This window comes from Rhinolophus sinicus, chromosome 5 (genome assembly GCF_057876585.1).
Source record: "Rhinolophus sinicus isolate RSI-liver-muscle chromosome 5, RSI-T2T, whole genome shotgun sequence".
Taxonomy (NCBI): domain Eukaryota; kingdom Metazoa; phylum Chordata; class Mammalia; order Chiroptera; family Rhinolophidae; genus Rhinolophus; species Rhinolophus sinicus.
In genome coordinates, this window is record NC_142505.1 from 48108183 (window position 1) to 48126053 (window position 17871).

A 17871-nucleotide genomic window follows, 5' to 3' on the forward strand; every position below is an offset into this window, starting at 1 on the left:
CTGGCTGCTCCTTCCCTGGCGCACTTTGGACTTTGCTCTGGGCCAGGAGGGACTTTTTCCACATCCCTCAGTTGGGAGGCATAGCCCGCCTGGCACTCAGATGCCCTTCCCTCCACCTCATCTCCCCAGCCCTTGTGCCTGAGGGTCTGCCGTAGACCCTCGTCAGGCGTGTGTGGGTTCTTCCTGGCTTGTGTGTGTGTATTTTGTGCCCATGTGTACATTATGTGCTGTGTCACTCTGTGTGTACATGGATCTCTGCTGGTGAATGCACAGGGGTGTTAATGTCCTCTGTGGTCTGCGTGGGCCTGTTGTGGGATGTCTGTCGACACGTGAGAGCCAGTGAATGAGGGGGTGTTTCTCAGTGTGGGTGTCACTGAGTTGTCATAGGAGTGTGTGTGTGCCTGTGGCCACAGCTGTCTGTGTGTGTGTCCCCAACTGCAAGCAGGGCTCCCCATGTGTAACTGTGGGTTGGTGGGTGTGCCGTGGGTGCACGTGTGTGGTTATTCTGGGAGAGGCCCTCACGTACCCCCCGGCCTCTCACAGAGGCCCCTTGTCCTCAGTCCTGCCATGAAGGGGCCTTTGTCTTTCCCTCAGGTACTCGGCTTCCTCTCTCTGGCTGAGCCAAGGGCTTCCCCAATCCTAGGGCTAACTGAGTGACTCGAGGCCTGTGCCTGGTGTGAGCTATGCCCCCAAGGAGGTCCTACTCCCCACACCTGCTGGCAGGGCTGGGTGTGAGCCGATGCCAGCCAGGGTCCCAAGTCTTGCTTCTCAGACCCTTCCAGACCCTCTGGCTGGGTGGGCCCATAACACCTCTGCTCATCCCTCAAACTGAAGCCCTCCTGGCCCCCCAGCCAACAGACTCTCCGGGCCTCAGCTCCTGTCACTCTTTTCCTTCTGCTCACTGCCTGAGCGAGTCATAGCCTCCTCTGCAATTACATATTTACGTGACTGCCCCCACCATACTGTGAGTTGCATGGGCTTGGGGTGTCTTGTCACTGTGAGGCCTGCTTGCTGGGCCTGAGGAGGTCTGGGGGTGACCTGGGGCTGGGCCGGGCGTTTGGAACCTGCAGCCCCCAACCTGTCATGTGCAGATGTCACATGCATGTGTTTCCTGGGAAGAGGGCCCAGGTCTTTCTTTGATTCCTAAGGTATTGTTACCCCTTTCACAATTGCGGAAGTTTTAATCATACTGCTCATCTCACCGCTGATTACCATCTGATTCCAGGGGTCTGGGCTGAACCAAGCAGTGGACATTTTGAATATCCCCTGGACAGTCAGGTGTGTGGCCAGGGCTGAGAAGGCTGAGCTAGAGGCAGACATGGCCCAGACAACAGGCCCAAGTCCTCAGCAGGAGCAGGACCCCAGACACCTGCACCGGGTACCTGAGGGAGGGCATGGGGTCGGGGAACAGCTGGCTTCCTGGCGAGTGGGGGAGGATCCCCCAGGTCTGACCTTTAGAACTGTATGGAAGGTACATAGGAATGGAGGAGGACAGTCTGGCTGAGGGAACTGCGTATGCAAAAACAGGGAGACTTACCAGAGGGTAAGGGGGGAGGGGGATGGGTGATGAGGGTAAGGGGGATCAAATATATGGTGATGGAAGGAGAACTGACTCTGGGTGGTGAACACACAATGGGATTTATAGATGATGTAATACAGAATTGTATACCTGAAATCTATGTAATTTTACTAACAATTGTCACCCCAATAAATTTAAAAAATAAATTATAAAAAAACAAAACAAAATAGGGAGACTTGAAAGTGGACATTTAGGAGTATTCACAGAATAGCCAAAGGTGAGAGTTGAGATGGAGCACAGGCCAGGGCCAGGCTGAGGCGTGGGCTTTCTCCAAGGGCTGTGGGAGCCCAGGAAGTTCCAAGCTGTGGGAAGAATGAATGGGGAGGGGCCAGGAGTGGTAACAGATGGGAGAGGTCCCTAGGGAAAGGGAAGATAGTCGAGGCAGTGGTTGGTGTGTGGGGGGGTGAGGGCGAGAAGGAGCTAGTTCTGGGGAGGAGCAGGTGTGGGGAGGGAGTTGCCCCCGTTCTGGGACATGACCATGACCTCAGACCACAGCTGCTGCTCCTCCCAGGACAGGGCTAGGGACGTGGTGGCTAGGCCCTGGTGGGGGCCCTGGGAGGGTCTTGCTAGCCCTTCCCTTCCCCTGCCTCCTGCTCTTCTTGCTGAGCCGATTTCCTGGGTTGTGAAACTCCTGTGGCCTCCTTAACTTGCTTCCGTCTGGGAAGGCTGCCTGGGGAGGCCAGCCTCCTAGCCAAGCTGCTACCCGCCTACCTGCCCAGCCCAGCAGCTTCCACCACACCCAGCCCCCTTGCCCTGTTGCAACTCTGCCAGGGACAGTCCTGCTTCCTCCTGCTCATCACACTCCCTGTCGATCTCCTTCCCTCCCACTGCCTGGGCCTCACGTGCCTCCTCCCTCCTTCACTCATCCTTCAAGGCCTATGTGGGCTGGACCTTGGCAGGGTCCAGGCAGGAGCTGCATCTCTAGGAGGGCCTGCGCCGACACCACCCCCACCCAGTCTTGACGGGGCCGGTGGTGCCTTCCATAGGCGGGCAGCCGGGGCTGCGCCAAGGTGTGTGAGGAGAGGGTTGCATGGAGCAGCGTCCTCTGCTCCTCAGGGGTCTGTTTAAGGGAGCAGACACCTGACCCACCAGAGGCCTCAGCTGATCTCTACTTACCCTTGCTTTCCTGGACCTCAGCCTGCCACCTCCTGATTTCGGGTACATTTTGTGAAGGAGCCTCCCACCACATTCCCGTACGCTCCAAGAGCCTGGCCACGGCCTTTTGTTTCAGGTCCCACTTTGCTCCTCTGTCCAGTGGGCATGCCCCTGTGGCCTGTGAGACAGAATCAAATGCCAGGGAAGTGCTGGAGTGGAGGCAACAGGCTGGCTCTGCAGACCAAGGGGCCCTCGTCGTCCTCACTTTCCCCCTCTGTACAAAAATATGGGCACATCAATCTCTGAAAGGCTGAAATTTTGGCTTGCTGAGTTTTATTTTTCACCTTCAACAAAATTATTATCAAACTTAATGTGGTTGTAGAAAAATTAGAAAATGTATTCCTGTTCCTGGTGGTGCCCTCCTCACGTCATGTTCCCCACCCTGCCTCCTTTGCTGGGACACACTCACGTGCACACATGTGGCTGTGCAACATGCATACTTGTCCTCTGTGTCCCAAGAGCTCCAACCAGTGTGGTCACGCTGATCAGCTCGAGGGCAGCCTTGCCCACTGCCCTGGACTGGCTGGGAACAGGTTGCCATCGCCCTGAGGAGATGACATGCCTGCTCTGTCCTGGCCCAGCACTACCTTTCCTTCCCTCTGGGCTGCTCGTCTAGGGCAGGGTGGGGAGCAGGCCTAGTGGGCCCTCACCCCCTGGGGCTGGAATCCAGTGCGGCCAAGCCTTGCTCAGGTTTTGAGAACTGGAGGCTGGCCCAAGCGGCTGGGACAGGACGGAAGGCAGCAGCTCCTCGGTGTATAGAAGGGGTGTGGTCCTCAAGGGCAGGGCAGGGCCAGTCTAGACGCGTCAAGCACAGGGTACCGTCTCCTGGTGTCCTCACCTCCCTATTTGTCCTCAGGAGAGTGTCGTCTGTGCTGCTCCTGGCACACTTATTTCTACTTCTGCCCCCTCTTTCCCTTCATCTCTTCTTCCTGACATGGTGCACTGGAAAGTTTGTGGGCTGAAACGTCAGGCAGGCCTGGATTGAAATCCTTCCACCACCTACGGGCTGTGTGATCTTGGGCAAGTCACTTAGCCTTCCTGAGCCTGTTTCTTCATCAGTAAAATACTCATCTCCTGGACTTGCATAGGGATAAAGTATGTTAATGCCCTTACAAGGCTAGTCTGGTGTGTTGTTGGCATCAGAGAAGGATGGTCCTTCTTGTAAGTGGGGGCTCTGGGATTCACACCCAGACCTTTCGATTCCAAGTCCAGTGCTCTCTGCGTCATTGGGCTGCCTCCACTGTGTGCTCCAGAAGCAGGAGGACAGAGACTAGGAGCCCACAGCTGGCTGGGAAAGGCCTGGCTGGCCTCAGCCGGCTTCAAGGAGCTGGTCCCTACGGAGCCCTGTGTGGGGTCAAGTCCCTGCCACCCCTATGGTGATGGGGCTGAGACAGTGGCCTTCCTCTGGGGCCTGTGGGCCTGGGCCTATTTGCATGGGGCTATAAATAGTCGGCACACCTTGCTTTTCTGCCGTTTCTGTACCCTGTGGCCTTCCCACCGGTGTTCAGACCCTCTGCGACGTAGGTGGGTGACTGGTGCCACTGTGAAGGGCATACTCAGTGTGCAGGGGCCCAAAACCTCTCTCAGAGTCACACGGTGATGGGGGAAGATGCCAGCTCATGGTGTCTGTCTCCTTCCTGGGGTCCCAGCAGTGCAACTGGGGTGGAGGAGGTGGTAGAACCTGGCAGGACCCATGCTCTAGTTTTAGTCTTAGGAAGTTGGCACTAGGTGACCTAACCCTAGGGTTACTGCCAAGGAGCCCCAGGAGGTCTCCCTCCTTGTGGCACTGTGGCCTGGCAGTGCAGGTTTGGGGTCAGGGCCTGCTGTGGTTGTGGTTTTCCCTCCTGTGGCTTCTAGCTAACTGTGAACAGCAGCTGCTCTGAGTGACTGCAGAGAGCTGGAGGGTAGGCCTAATGGGCCGCCTGCCGGGCTGGGTTGTGCCTCACCCTTCTGGGGCTTCTCTCACACCCTCCACTCACCCCTCCTCCATGCAGCCCTGGGGCAGTCCCCATGCCACCTGGAGGCAGGGGAGGTCATAGCTGGGCCCCAAGGGGAGGCGGTGGGGAGGAGGAGCTGCCAGCAGGTGTTTGCCGTGCCCACAGCTTCAGGATGAGCAGCTCCGTGGGACTTGGTTCCCTATCTGAGAGGTGGGCCCAGTTATCAGGACTGTCATCCTGGGCTGATGGGAAGGTGGAATGGATGCTGTGGGGAATGTGAGTGTACTTCGGAAACTGGGAAGGAACGTGCAAAGGTGAGAGATGGGTGCTGCAAGCAAGAAGGGGTGATAGCATTAGAAAGAGCCCACCCCGGGGCCTGTGGGGTTGATGTTGGCTCTCGTCCCTACACAAGTTCTCATCATGACAACCCTACACCAAGGACCATTCCTCATCTGGAAGGTGGGAGGGTGGGGCTGAGACTCCGAGAGGCCAAGTGCCCTGCACAGAGTTGCACAGCCAAGGCAGCATTGGTATCAGGGTCTTGTACCCAGGCAGCTTGACCGTCATCATTTGGCCACCTGAGGCTGCCCTGACCCAGTCTCCCCTGGGAGCCAAGCCCCTGCGGCACAACTACTTCTCTTATCCCTGTCCACCTGCCCATTCAACCCTCATCCTCTGAGACACTCAGAAAGCCTGTCATTTCCCCACCTGGAGATCTCGAGGTTATCTTGTCAGGAAGCATGGGGCTGAGCCATGTCTGCTGGGCTCAGGCCCTGGGAGTGGACGCAGACGTGTGGCAAGTTTGTGCTGTGCAGTGGCCCCCCCACCCCCCAGTCATTCTGGATCCCCAGGGAGCATGATCTGGATGCTGCACACCTTGGACCCCCAGGCCAGGCAGGGTGACGGGAAAGGGCATGATGTCTTCTTGGCCTGGGAGTTTGGGACACTCACCCAGACTCCTACACCCACTCCCAGCCAGGCCCGTGCAACTCGCTCTTCACTTCAACATTACCTGAGTGCCTACCACGTGTCACCCACTCACATGTCCTTGCAGACACACATCTCCACAGCTGCGCTGTCACCTACATGCAGCCTCACACACCACCTCGCACACTCACGCATGCTCCAGCCCACAGCTGGCTCTCCCTCCCTTCTACCGAGAGGTCATGGCGCCTGGCCTGGCTGGGCTCAGGCTGAAGGCTTTGGGGCCTGATCTCAGACACGAGTTCGCACACCCACTGTCACTCCCTCTGAGTAGGAGCCAGGCCTAGGCAGGGGACATGGTGGTGTCTGCCCCTCCTGTCCTCTGCTCTCTGCTCTGGCTGCTGGCCTCAGGACTGGCCAGGCCCCCGGGCTGGGATGCAGTCTGAGGTCAGTTTCCTGTGAGCTCATCTGGGCTGAGAGCTCCCAGCAGACCTGGTTGCGGCTCTGGCTGCCTGTGGGGGAGCCAGGGAGCCATCCCAGGGCTGGGTAGCTGCTGCATGTGCTCTCGTCCATGTGTGTGGGTCGGGGTGCATGTCTGAGTGTGCTTCTCTGCTGGCCTATGCTCCGCATGGAGTACAAGTGCATAGTTACGTGCAATAGATGAGTGAGAGTTCCTTCAGCCGAGGTTGTGCAGGACCCTTCTGTGTGGGGCCCAGGCCTGGAGCCAGTGTTCGAGTAGGTGTATGAGTGTGCCGGCGTGGGCTTGCACATGTGAGCTTCCTCCACGAATGGCAGCCCACAGACCCTTGGCGTCACTGCCTGTAGTGACCCCTCCATTTGAAGAATGGTGAGGAATGGAGGAATGTGGGACCAACGTGTGGTTTCAAAAAGCAAACTCAGCATTACATGGAACATTAAAATAGTTTTATATTTGGAAACAAGTTTGTTTGAAAGAGCTGGCAACCTTCTGGGTAGGCGAGAGTCCCCTGACCCCAAGGGGCTCGGGTTCAGAAGGGTCAGGCCACTGATGTGGGCGGACCCTGCACTGCCCTGGCCTCTGAATGAAGGGGGTGCTTCATTAGTGGAATCCCAGCTTTAGGTTCTGGCGTGGCCTCAGGGTGTCAGTTTTCCTGTCTGAAAAGTAGGGGTGGTCCTCTTGGCCCTGCTTGTCTGTCTGGGTAGTTAGGAGCAAAATATTTTGAAAACCAAGAAGGGCTGAGTGGGTAAGGTGTGGGGAGGAAGAGGCACTCTCCTGCCCATCTTGGGCAGCACATGCTGGGTACCTGGCACTTAGTAGGTGTGCACAGTTGGATATTAGAGGCATTGAATGACTCTCCAAAGGAATGGAGTCACAGACCCAAAGGTCCACAGGATCCACATAGGTTTTGGAGAGGAGTGAAAAGGAGTCCCTGCCTGGAGTAGACTGGCAGGGGTGGCCGACCAAGGGAGCAGTGCCAGCCAACTCTTGCCTGATGTCCCATCTTCTAGTTTTACCAGGGATGCCACAAATCTAGACTTACATAAAACGTCTCAATTTTAACATTGGCAACTAGGATTAGTGCATTTTAAGAACTGTGTAGGCCAGACTCAATGCTGTGAGAGCCTGCGGGGAGCGGATACCTGACCCCTCCCAGGGCTGTTCTGCTGGCCTGCCCTGCTGCCTCGCCTCAGCCTTTCTGTCCACACAACCCCCCTGCAGGCTCCATCATGGCACCGTTCCTGCGCATTGCCTTCAACTCCTACGAGCTGGGCTCCCTGCAGGCCGCGGATGAGGCAAACCCGCCCTTCTGTGCCGTGAAGATGAAGGAGGCGCTCAGCACAGGTAGGCCTGGAGGCTGGACCCCGGAGAAGGGGCAGCAGCACTCGGGAGTCGGCACAGCGGGAGGTCCTGGCGGGGTCCAGGCCTTGTTCCCCCAGAACCACTGAGGGACACTACTTTTCCTCATCCTCATCTCCCTGCCCCTCCCCGCTGTGGGTGCAGGACAGCAGAGGCCACCACGTGCCTATAGGGCCTCCAGCACTGGCTGCGTGGAGCCCTCACTAGAGCTTGGGGCTTCTGGCTCCTTCCTCATGGGTGGTTTCACCGAACAGCTTCCCCGTGTCCATCTACTATGCCAGGCCCTATGCTGGGCACTTAGGACACTGCTGTGTCCCAGAGCTGGTCCTGCCTTCGTGGGGTTCACAGTCAGGTGGGGGAGCCAGACAATAAGTCCTGTGACTGGGAAGCTGAGAGGAGGCACCCTCCCAGGCTGAGAGGTTTGGGGTGTCTTCCTGGAAGAGGCGAACATCTCACGGCATTCCTTCTCGCTTCTGCCCTCATCCGGTGAACCCTGGCTCATCCTTTAGGTCTCAGCTGAACTGTCCCTTCCTCCAGGAAGCCTTCCCAAACCTTAAGCTGGGGCAGGCCCCCTGACATGGGTGGGTCTAGAACCACCTGCCTTGCCTGCTTCAATTTCATTACAGCCATGATGTAACATTTACTTGAGGGAAGAACTGGTTCATGTCTCTACCTGGGACTCAAGCTCTCGGAGGGCAGACACCAAGTTCAACTTTTCTTTCTGCCATGTTCCTTGCCTCCAGTACAGGGGGCTGGCATGTGGGAGCGCTCAGCCGTGTTTACTGAGTGAAAGCATAGGGAAGGGGACATGTAAGTGGGGCTAGAGGAAGACGGTCACAGAAAGATGGAAGAGCAGGAGCAAAGGCCGGGAGGTGGGACCTGGCAGGTCGCCCAAGACGAACTGCCAACAGTTCTGTGTTCCGGAGTGCGCTGTGTTGAGATGAGGCTGGTGAGGTGAGCAGGGCACAGTCGTGCTGGCTGAGGAGTAGAGACTCCGTCCCGAGGACACTAGGAAGCCATGGTGGGCCCTCGGGGAGAAAGAGCCAGGCAGATGCTCTCAGGGCTGAAGGCTGTGGGACGTCCGGGAAGGGAGGGACAGAGGGGCCCTCACCTGATCTGGCCAGCTTGGCCTCTTTTGCAGAGCGTGGGAAAACGCTGGTGCAGAAGAAGCCCACCATGTACCCGGAGTGGAAGTCCACGTTTGATGCCCACATATACGAGGGCCGCGTCATCCAGATTGTGCTGATGCGGGCAGCTGAGGAGCCGATGTCCGAGGTGACAGTGGGCGTGTCAGTGCTGGCCGAGCGCTGCAAGAAGAACAATGGCAAGGCCGAGTTCTGGGTGAGGGGCACTGAGCTGCGGTTGTGCACGCGTGTGCGTGTGTGTGTGTGCGTGTGTGTGTGTTGAGTGAGGATGGCTGAGTGCAGCTTTGCAGCCGACATAGCCTGAGTTTGAATCCGGGCTCTGCGATTTATCAAATCCCCAACTTCTCTGAGCCCGTTTCCAAATCTGTAAAAAGGAAAAGCTGTTAAAGACCCTACCTCAGGTCAGCTGTTCAGATGAAATGAGCAGCTAGATGTAAAGGGCTAATTGTAGAACTGGACACAGGATAGGTGCTAAAGAAAGCCATCCTTGTTACTGTGACTACTGTTTTCCCTTTTAATTTTGTAAAGGCAAGACGTACACGTAGTAAAACATTTCAAACTGAATGTAAGGGTGTGTCCTGCCTAACCACAGACACCAGGCCCCTTTCTCAGAGGCACCCATTGTTCCCAGTTCTGTTTAGAATCTGTGCAGGTATTCTAGGCCCAGGCAGGCGTTGGGGAACAGCATTATCATCTCTAGCATCCAGGAGGTAGATGAAGGGAAGGCTGATGGCCCACCACTCACCTGCCAAACCGCATGTGGCCATGTGGCCCTTGTGGCCACAGATGCCAGCGCTGGCAGAGAGTCCCCCACCCCTGCAGCTAAGATATCCCCACTGAAAAAGACCCTGTGGCCATCGGGGACTCTGGTCATCCTCCAGGGAGGGCTGAAGGGTTTGGGCTAAGAGTGAAGTTGACCCAGGGCTGGACCAACTGTCGGCCAGTCAGGCAGAGACACTTGCTGAGCTCTCTGTCCTCTGCCCCAAGGGACATTGTTAATCAAAGGTGAGGGTCCTGCCCTCAGAATCAGCCAGTCTGTGTGAAGAGACGACATGTAGAACCCCTGACACAGAGAGGACCAGCATGAATGAGTATGTGTGTGTCTGTGTTGCATGTTCAGGGGGACAGGGGCCCTCCATTCTAAGATCCTTGTTAAGGGGGCAGCAGGGTTGAGGGTGGGGAGTTTCCCTTCCCACTCTGTTCCCGGGCCATGGGGCCAGGCTGGGTGTGGGCTGGATCCTTTCACTTCCCCAAATGTAATAATACCCCTAAGTAGGAGGTTGTGGGCGGGGCTCAGGGGCGGGGCCCTGGCCTTCCCACACCAGGCAGACAGGTGTCTGGCTAGGTTGCCAGGACTCCCTTGGCCTTGGGGGACCAACCATGGGGGCGGGTTCTGAGTCTGGCTTGGCCTGGGCCCTCATTGACCCCCTCCACCCTCACCCCTGCAGCTGGACCTCCAACCCCAGGCCAAGTTGTTGATGTCTGTACAGTATTTCCTGGAAGACGGAGGTAAGACCCTCCCCACCTGGGCTAGGGACGTAGGTTCAGAGGCCAGAGCCAGGGTAGAGGTTTAGAAAAGCAGCCCCCATCAATCAGCGATCTGTCCAGGGCCACCCTGGGAGGGACTGCAGGAGTGTTGCCCCCCCTGCGGCTGCAGCTGACCTCACCACTCCGCGGTCCCCAGATTGTAAGCAGTCTCTTCGGGTTGAAGACGAGGCCAAGTTCCCAACAATGATCCGCCGTGGAGCCATCAAACAGGCCAAAATTCACTACATTAAGAACCACGAGTTTATCGCCACCTTCTTTAGGCAGCCCACCTTCTGTTCTGTGTGCAAAGATTTTGTTTGGTAAGGGCTGGCTGTGCCCATTGGGGGTGGGGTGGGGGTAGGGAGGGCCACACTCAGTGCTTCCCCACACTCACCCTGCCTGGGGATTTGCCTTTCAGGGGTCTCAACAAGCAAGGCTACAAATGCAGGCGTAAGTGTCTCTACAATCTGGTTTGTACTTACGTGTGTACATGTGTGCCTGCCAGTGCCTGCGTGTGTTCACAGGAGAGCCGGTGTCCCTGTGTTGGGACTGCATGTCTAGACCAAGACTCTATGTGCTTGAGTGTGTGCACGTGAGATTTTCCACGTCACAGTGCATGTGTATATGATAGCTGCGCTTAGAGAGTGCTGCAGCTGACTTGCTCCAGCTCATGGAAGCCAGTTCTGCATGTCTCTTCCCAACTCTGCATTCAGTGACATCACATTGGTAGCCTACAATAGGCCACCAGGGAGTATTTACCCGGAAATCAGCGGTGCTACACATCAGGGCTCTTTTCTCCCAGAGAGGCTGTCACACCTTGACTGGACCGTCCCTGGCTGCCTGTGTGCTTCTGTTAGATATGTGTGCACGCGTATGAGCACATCTGTCCCCATAAGGGTACATGCACCAGGCAGTGTGGGCCGGCCCTATGAGCACAGGCTCTGGAGCCAGACTACCTGGGTTTGAATCCCAGCTCTACCACTTCCTAGCTATAGGGCCTAAGGCAAAGTTACTTAACCTCTCTGTGCCTCAGTTTCCTTATCTAAAACAGGGATAATAGAGTCATTGTGGAGGTCAAATGGGATAAAATATATAAGCTGTTTCTAGGTGTGCCTGGCACATGTAAACATCCTATATAAGAAGACTTGTCGTTATTACACATGCTGTGTATGTATGTCCAGGTGTCTTTGAGTTAGGGTGTATCTGTGTGTGCATGTGTGTGAGAGAGAGTTTAGGAGCTGTTTGCTGTCCTGGGGCGTAGAAGGGGGGCTCCCCTGCCTCCATTTCTCACTGCAACACCCACGCCCCTCACTTCTGTCCCCCACCCTGCCCCAATCTCTGAGCGTTTCCTAATCTCTGAGATCCACCAGATTGGCCTGTCTTCCCTGTCCCATCCTTTCTAGGCCCCTCCTTCAGGGGCTGGCCAGAGGAGAGAAAACTCAAGCTCTGAGGGTGTGGGTGGCTGGGAGAATGGTGCCTTTGTGGAGGGGCTGGACTGGGCCAGCTCACCGATTCTGCCCCCCTGCTGCCTTCCCATCCCCCTCCTGGCCTGCGCCTCCTCAAGAATGCAACGCTGCCATCCACAAGAAATGCATCGACAAGATCATCGGCCGGTGCACCGGCACAGCCACCAACAGCCGGGACACCTTAGTGAGGCTGGGCCAGGGCAGGGCCCTGGGGTGTGGGGGGCTCGGCCAGCTGGGCGGGATTCGGGCTCGCCCTCCCCCTCCCCCGTGTTTCTTAGTCCTTCCTTGGACCTCTGGATTTCCCAGTTCCCGGGGGAGCCCTGTTCACATCTTGCCCTGCATGGGGTTGGGGGAGAGCTAGGGGTTAAGGAAGGGGCTAGAGCTGATATGTGACTCTTGACCTGTGACCTTCTCCCACCCCAGTTCCAGAAAGAACGTTTCAACATTGACATGCCGCACCGGTTCAAGGTGTACAACTACATGAGCCCCACCTTCTGTGACCACTGTGGCAGCCTGCTCTGGGGGCTGGTGAAGCAGGGGTTGAAGTGTGAAGGTGCGTGGTACCTACCTCCGGGCTGGGGCCGAGGGGGGGTTCCCAGCTGTGCTTACCTGCCCAGACCTCATAAACGCGTGCTGCCTGTGCCCCCTTGCTGGGGGATTTCACGTGGGGCGGCCTTGGTGACCCCTCCCTACTGGCCCAACTGGCTGTACTATGTACCTGCTGTGTGACCACCAGACAGGAGGCCCCACCCTTCTGAGCTCCACATCCTCAAGTATAAAATAGGGGTAAGAGTAGAATAGGACCCAGGAAGTCACTGCCACACATCAGCAGGGGCTCTCCAAACACACCTCATACACCCCCTCCCCTGCCTCAGCATCACTGATAGAGGAGAAACGAGAGACCCCTAGAGGAAAAGGGATTTGCCTACGTTGTTTCATACATTCTCTGAAGGGTTCAGAATTAGGTCCCATATCTTTTGCTTTTTCTTTTCCTTCTTTAAATAATGAAAAATTTGAAGTGCTCATGATGGCTTCAGATACATTGTTTTCTAAAGATAGGAAATCCAGCAGACTCCCACCAAAGCCTTGTTTTCTCCTGCGTTCTCTTCTAACCCTTTCTGACCTCAGCTGGGCCTCGGGCAAGGGAGACCGTTCTCCCGTAGCCTGTTGGCTCCCCTGCTTGGGCAAGGGCTCTGATGGCCTTGCTTCTCCCTAATCCCAGACTGTGGCATGAACGTGCACCATAAGTGCCAGAAGAAGGTTGCCAACCTCTGCGGCATCAATCAGAAGCTCTTGGCCGAGGCGTTGAACCAAGTCAGCCAGGTGGGTAGCACCGTGGGAACCCCAGACAGAGGGTGGCAGGGTCGGGGGGTAGTCAGGGCTCATACCCACTCCTGGGGAACCACATGGTGGGGGGTGCTTTATACCCAAGACTCTACTTCTGGACGATTTAGTTCAAGAATTAGGCAGCAGAGGGTGGTGGGCTTATTCTCATGAGAAATTAGTTTTCAAGCAGTTCTTTACTTGAGGGTTGAACCTGGGGGCCTCAAGGTTGGAACACTGGGAATTAAAAGCCTTGTGGGTATGTTTTGTGTATGTGTTGGGTGTGGGTGGGGCTTGAGGGATGCCACAAAACCTGAAGGTAAAATTCTAGAACCAATCACAAGTGAAGGCAACATAAACAAAAATATATTGAGTAAGTGATTGGGAAGGTGGGATCCAGTTTACAAAACTTTTGTTTGTAATCACTGCTTTGCAGTCCACCGAGGCGTCCCTGTGCTGCTGGAAGAGTGGGAGGGGGGTCAGGGGGGGTAGCGGGCTTTGCTCCTGCTGTCCCCCACTGGTATCAAGGGTGGAGTTATGGATGGTGGGGGTCTGCCCTCTGGGCTGGGAGTTCCAACCATGGTATGCCCACCTGTGCCCCCAACCACCACACCCTCCTGCAGAGATCCAGCCGGAAGTCAGACACAGAGTCTGCAGAGCCTGTTGGGATCTACCAGCATTTCGAGAAGAAGCCAGGAGTCTCTGGAGATGATGCCCCAGGTGAAGCTGGGCCCATTGCCTCCAGGAAAGTTCCCACGCCCCACTAGGGCCCAGGACAGGGTCTGGCCTCCCTCTGCTATCAAGTGACACCTGAGAGGAGGCACCACCCTAGGGAAGCAGCCCCTTCCTCTCTGAGGCCCTTACCCCAGCCGACCCCTGGCCCCAGGGGAGGAGACTCGGCAGCCAGAGACCTGAGTCTGAAATGCCATCTCTCTAGCAGACAATGGCACCTACGGCAAGATCTGGGAGGGCAGCACCAGGTGCAACATTGAGAACTTCATCTTCCACAAGGTCCTGGGCAAAGGCAGCTTCGGGAAGGTAAGGAGCCACATAGCCCTGGGGCAGCCCAAGGGACCCAGACCCAGCAGCCCAGGGGCACCTGCTTCTCACCCTACCTGGCTTCTTCCTGGTTGGGTGGCGCTGTGGTGCCCGGGCCTCTCCTGCTCAGCATTGCCGTCCACCGGTCAGGTGCTGCTTGCCGAGCTGAAGGGCAAAAAGGAGTTCTTCGCTATCAAGGCCCTCAAGAAGGATGTGGTTCTGATTGATGATGACGTGGAGTGCACCATGGTGGAGAAGCGGGTGCTGGCGCTCGCCTGGGAGAATCCCTTTCTCACCCACCTCTTCTGCACCTTCCAGACCAAGGTGCTTGACCCTTCCACTGTCATTGCCCCTGGAGCTGCAGCCCCCCACACCCCACGCAGGGCCATGTCTCCTACCCAGACCACTTCAGGCAGTGCTGTCCCCCTCCTCATACTCCCGAGGGTGGCGCCATGTCTCCTCCCCTCACATCCCCCAGGGCAGAGTTGTCCCCCACTTCGGTGGCCTTCAGCAAGGGAGCCTCCCACCCATTTCTGTGCCTCTGCTAACCCCCCTCCCCACCCCAGGACCACCTGTTCTTCGTGATGGAGTTCCTCAACGGGGGGGACCTGATGTATCACATCCAGGACAAAGGCCGCTTCGAGCTGTACCGCGCCACGTACGTGAAGGCCCTGTTGGGGGAAGAGCCCACTGCCGGGCTGCCCTCCAGTCCTTCTTCCTTTCCCCGGACAAGCCAGCCTGGGCTAGAGCTGAGGTTGGAGAGACTTGGGGTAGCCGGGCTGCCCCCACTGTATGGAGAACCTGGGCAGTGGGTGAGCTCTGGCTGGCAGCACAGCACGGCCATGTGGGGCCTGTCCCTTCCCTGGGTCTCAGCCAGTGCAGCCTCACAGATGGTGATCCTGCACGACACAGGACGCTGGCGTGTGACCTCCAGTCTGGCGTGCACCCCACCCCACACTCTGTGTGTGTGGACATATGTGTATCAATATAAATGCATACACTCTTAGGACAGAATTGTCTTATTTGGAGCTCTTCCTTCATCAGTTTCTTTTCTGCCTTGGCTGCCAGCCCCCACTTGCCTGATAAAAGATGTGCTTGATCAGGCCCAGGTTGTCCATGGAGTTATTTGCAGCATTTCCTGCCCCAGGGGGTAGGGATGAGGGACCAGGGAGAAGCAAGGGCTGGCGAGCAGAAATTCCAGAACACTTTGTCTCTCTGTCTCTCTTATATCCAGGTTTTATGCAGCTGAGATAGTCTGTGGACTACAGTTTCTACACAGCAAAGGGATCATTTACAGGTACAGGGATTGGGGTTTGGGGTTTACGGGAGCTTTTAGGAGGAGAAGTTCCTACTGCATCATATCCTCTGAAATGCTCTGAGTGGGGCCCGGCCCAGCTGTGGCCCCGTCTCCACTTGGAATCAGTTTTGGTTGGGTATTTGCCTAAACCTCCTACTTCATTGCTAGAATTCCTTGTGACCCCTCAGCTGAGGCTGGCACGGGTCCAGGGACTGGGAACTCACTGCCCATACTTGGTGACCTTGGCTGGAGAGCAGCACTGACTGGTACAGTGTCTCCCTTCCTCAGAGCCATCAGTCTCGCTCTGAAGCCCCATCTGAGCAATCTAAGCCTCCACCAGTAGGGACTGGCTTCTATAAATTCTCTCCCAATAAATGACGGTCCCATCCTACAGTAGATTAGTATGCACCCATCAAAAAGGCTGGAGCCACGCTCTGTGTCCTGAAGTCGGATGATGCCAAGAAAGTGGAAAACCAACCCAGGGCGACAATGTGTATTGAATACTAGGGTTCAGGTTTTAAAAGGTGAGGGTAAGAGACGTAGTGTAACGTGCTTGTCTGTGCCTAGACTCGCTCTCGGGAGGGTCTGGCAACTGAGGTTAGTGGAAGGTAGACTTCATTCGTGCTGTTTGTCATGCTGTTTGTGATCACGTGTATAAGTTATCTATTCAACTAACCAGCTACATAAAAATACACATGGTCCTTGCCCTTCTGGAGGCAGACAAACTTGAGCTCAGGGCCACCGCTGACTGTCTAGGTGACCCTGGGCAAGTGACATCACCTCTCTGAGCCTCGTTTGGAGCTTCAGAAAGTAGGACGGACATGTGTCCAGTGTGTAGCACCAAGTGGGTGCCTTGCAGGAAGCATCTGTGTTAGTACCTCTTTCCCTTCTGCTTCCTTTTTTCTTCCTCATTCCCTTGTCCCCTTGGGGAGAGTCCTAGGCCTACAGAGCTGAAAATGAGAACGTGGGGGCGGGGGGCAAGAGGAGAATTGGCTCTCATGACCCCCTCCTGCCCTCCCCTCAGGGACCTCAAGCTGGATAACGTGATGCTGGACCGGGAGGGCCACATTAAGATTGCCGACTTCGGGATGTGCAAGGAGAACATCCTGGCGGAGAAGCAGGCCAGCACCTTCTGTGGCACCCCTGACTACATCGCCCCCGAGGTGAGCTGGCACCCGCCCGGTCACCACCCTAGTCAGACATCATGTCTCGGCGGGGTAGAGCCAGGAAGGTTTCCCTGAAACAGTGATGTCCACGCCACAGCAGGAGGGTGAGGAGGCCTGGCCAGGGCGCGTGCTCTGGGCCTTCTCAGCGCCAACACCCCTTCTCCTGCCCCAGATCCTGCAGGGCCAGAAGTACTCGTTCTCTGTGGACTGGTGGTCCTTCGGAGTCCTTCTCTACGAGATGCTCATTGGTCAGTCCCCCTTCCATGGTGACGACGAGGACGAACTCTTCGAGTCTATCCGTGTAGACACACCGCATTACCCCCGCTGGATCACCAAGGAGTCCAAGGACATCCTGGAGAAGGTGGGAGGCCCCGTTAGGCTGGTTGGGGCAGGGGCCGGTACACGTGGGGTCACAGGAATGCCAGAAGCCTCCGAGTCTGGAATGGCAGCCTCACTGATGGTCCAGTCCTAATACATTGGGGGTATTGTTCCCTTGACACGTTCGCAGGCGCTCCTGTCTGTGTGTAGCCTGCACTGAATTGGCCTGGCATGTGATTATGAGCTTAGGTCAGGAGACAGACAAGCCTGAGGCTCAACACTGAGTCTGTCTACTTATCTGCAAAATGGTGGCTAGGAAAGAACCTGCCTCACAGAAGTTGTTGAGAAGAAAACATAAGTGTATGTTGCTCAGGTCTATGTCAGGCAGAGAGCAAACCCTCAGTAAACAGCCACTGCTTTTCCTCACGAGTCCTTGCAGTCCCCGCCCACAGCCTGTTGTCTCTAGGGGACCCGGGAGCACAGCAGGCCAGAGAAGATCCATCCCCTCAGCCCAGAGGCCCTGAGCTATACCACTGGGTTAGGCCACGCCTGCCTGGGTACCTTGGATCTGCTTGGGGGTTTGCTGAGGCTCCAATTTCCTACAGCCCTCGGGTGCTAACCGGGGCCCCTGCTGGGTTGCAGCTGCTTGAAAGAGATCCAACCAAGAGGCTGGGAGTGACTGGGAATATCAAAACCCACCCCTTCTTCAAGACCATCAACTGGACGCTGCTGGAGAAACGTCAGGTGGAGCCACCCTTCAAGCCCAAAGTGGTATGTGATCCAATTCCAGTAGGCCACGCACTCGATGCTGTCCCTGCTGCCTTCTGGGGTGGGCACCCCCTTCTTTGCCCTTCATCTCTTGTGCATCATTTACATGCTTTCCTCCTCTCCTTTCTCCTGGCAAACCTACTTCCCTGACCTCCCTGGTACATTCAGTCACAGCCTCTACTCTGATATTCTTACCCTCTCTCTCCTCACTCAGTCATTCAACAAACACTGGGAACTGTGGGTCCAGCCAGCCTTTAACATACGTTCTTTAGTGCCCGCTATATGCAGGGGACTGTGCTTTGGGAATCACTTCCTCCCTCCATACATCCAATCCATTTTCCAATAAATATTGGAAATGCTGAGTGCCTGTTGGGTGCAGAGCTCTGTGCTG

At 56.3% G+C, this 17871-nt stretch overlaps 1 protein-coding gene across 3 annotated transcripts in view; it reads left to right on the forward strand.

Annotated features, from left to right (window-relative positions):
- The window catches only part of PRKCD (protein kinase C delta), a 29056-nt gene that overhangs the window by 9039 nt on the left and 2146 nt on the right, over positions 1-17871 (forward strand). The window contains exons 2-17 of one of the 3 annotated variants that reach the window (XM_088798473.1): positions 7295-7417; positions 8574-8773; positions 10026-10086; positions 10262-10424; positions 10523-10554; positions 11669-11754; positions 11994-12123; positions 12793-12893; positions 13517-13613; positions 13831-13931; positions 14082-14255; positions 14498-14589; positions 15166-15228; positions 16253-16391; positions 16567-16755; positions 17355-17483. In XM_088798473.1, coding sequence (XP_088654599.1) covers positions 7303-7417; positions 8574-8773; positions 10026-10086; positions 10262-10424; positions 10523-10554; positions 11669-11754; positions 11994-12123; positions 12793-12893; positions 13517-13613; positions 13831-13931; positions 14082-14255; positions 14498-14589; positions 15166-15228; positions 16253-16391; positions 16567-16755; positions 17355-17483 — 1872 coding nt within the window. In that variant the 5' untranslated portion in view covers positions 7295-7302. Of the gene's footprint in view, positions 1-7294; positions 7418-8573; positions 8774-9583; positions 9669-10025; positions 10087-10261; positions 10425-10522; positions 10555-11668; positions 11755-11993; positions 12124-12792; positions 12894-13516; positions 13614-13830; positions 13932-14081; positions 14256-14497; positions 14590-15165; positions 15229-16252; positions 16392-16566; positions 16756-17354; positions 17484-17871 lie in introns of those variants that run through there. The other 2 variants (XM_088798474.1, XM_088798475.1) reach the window with 2 other exon arrangements.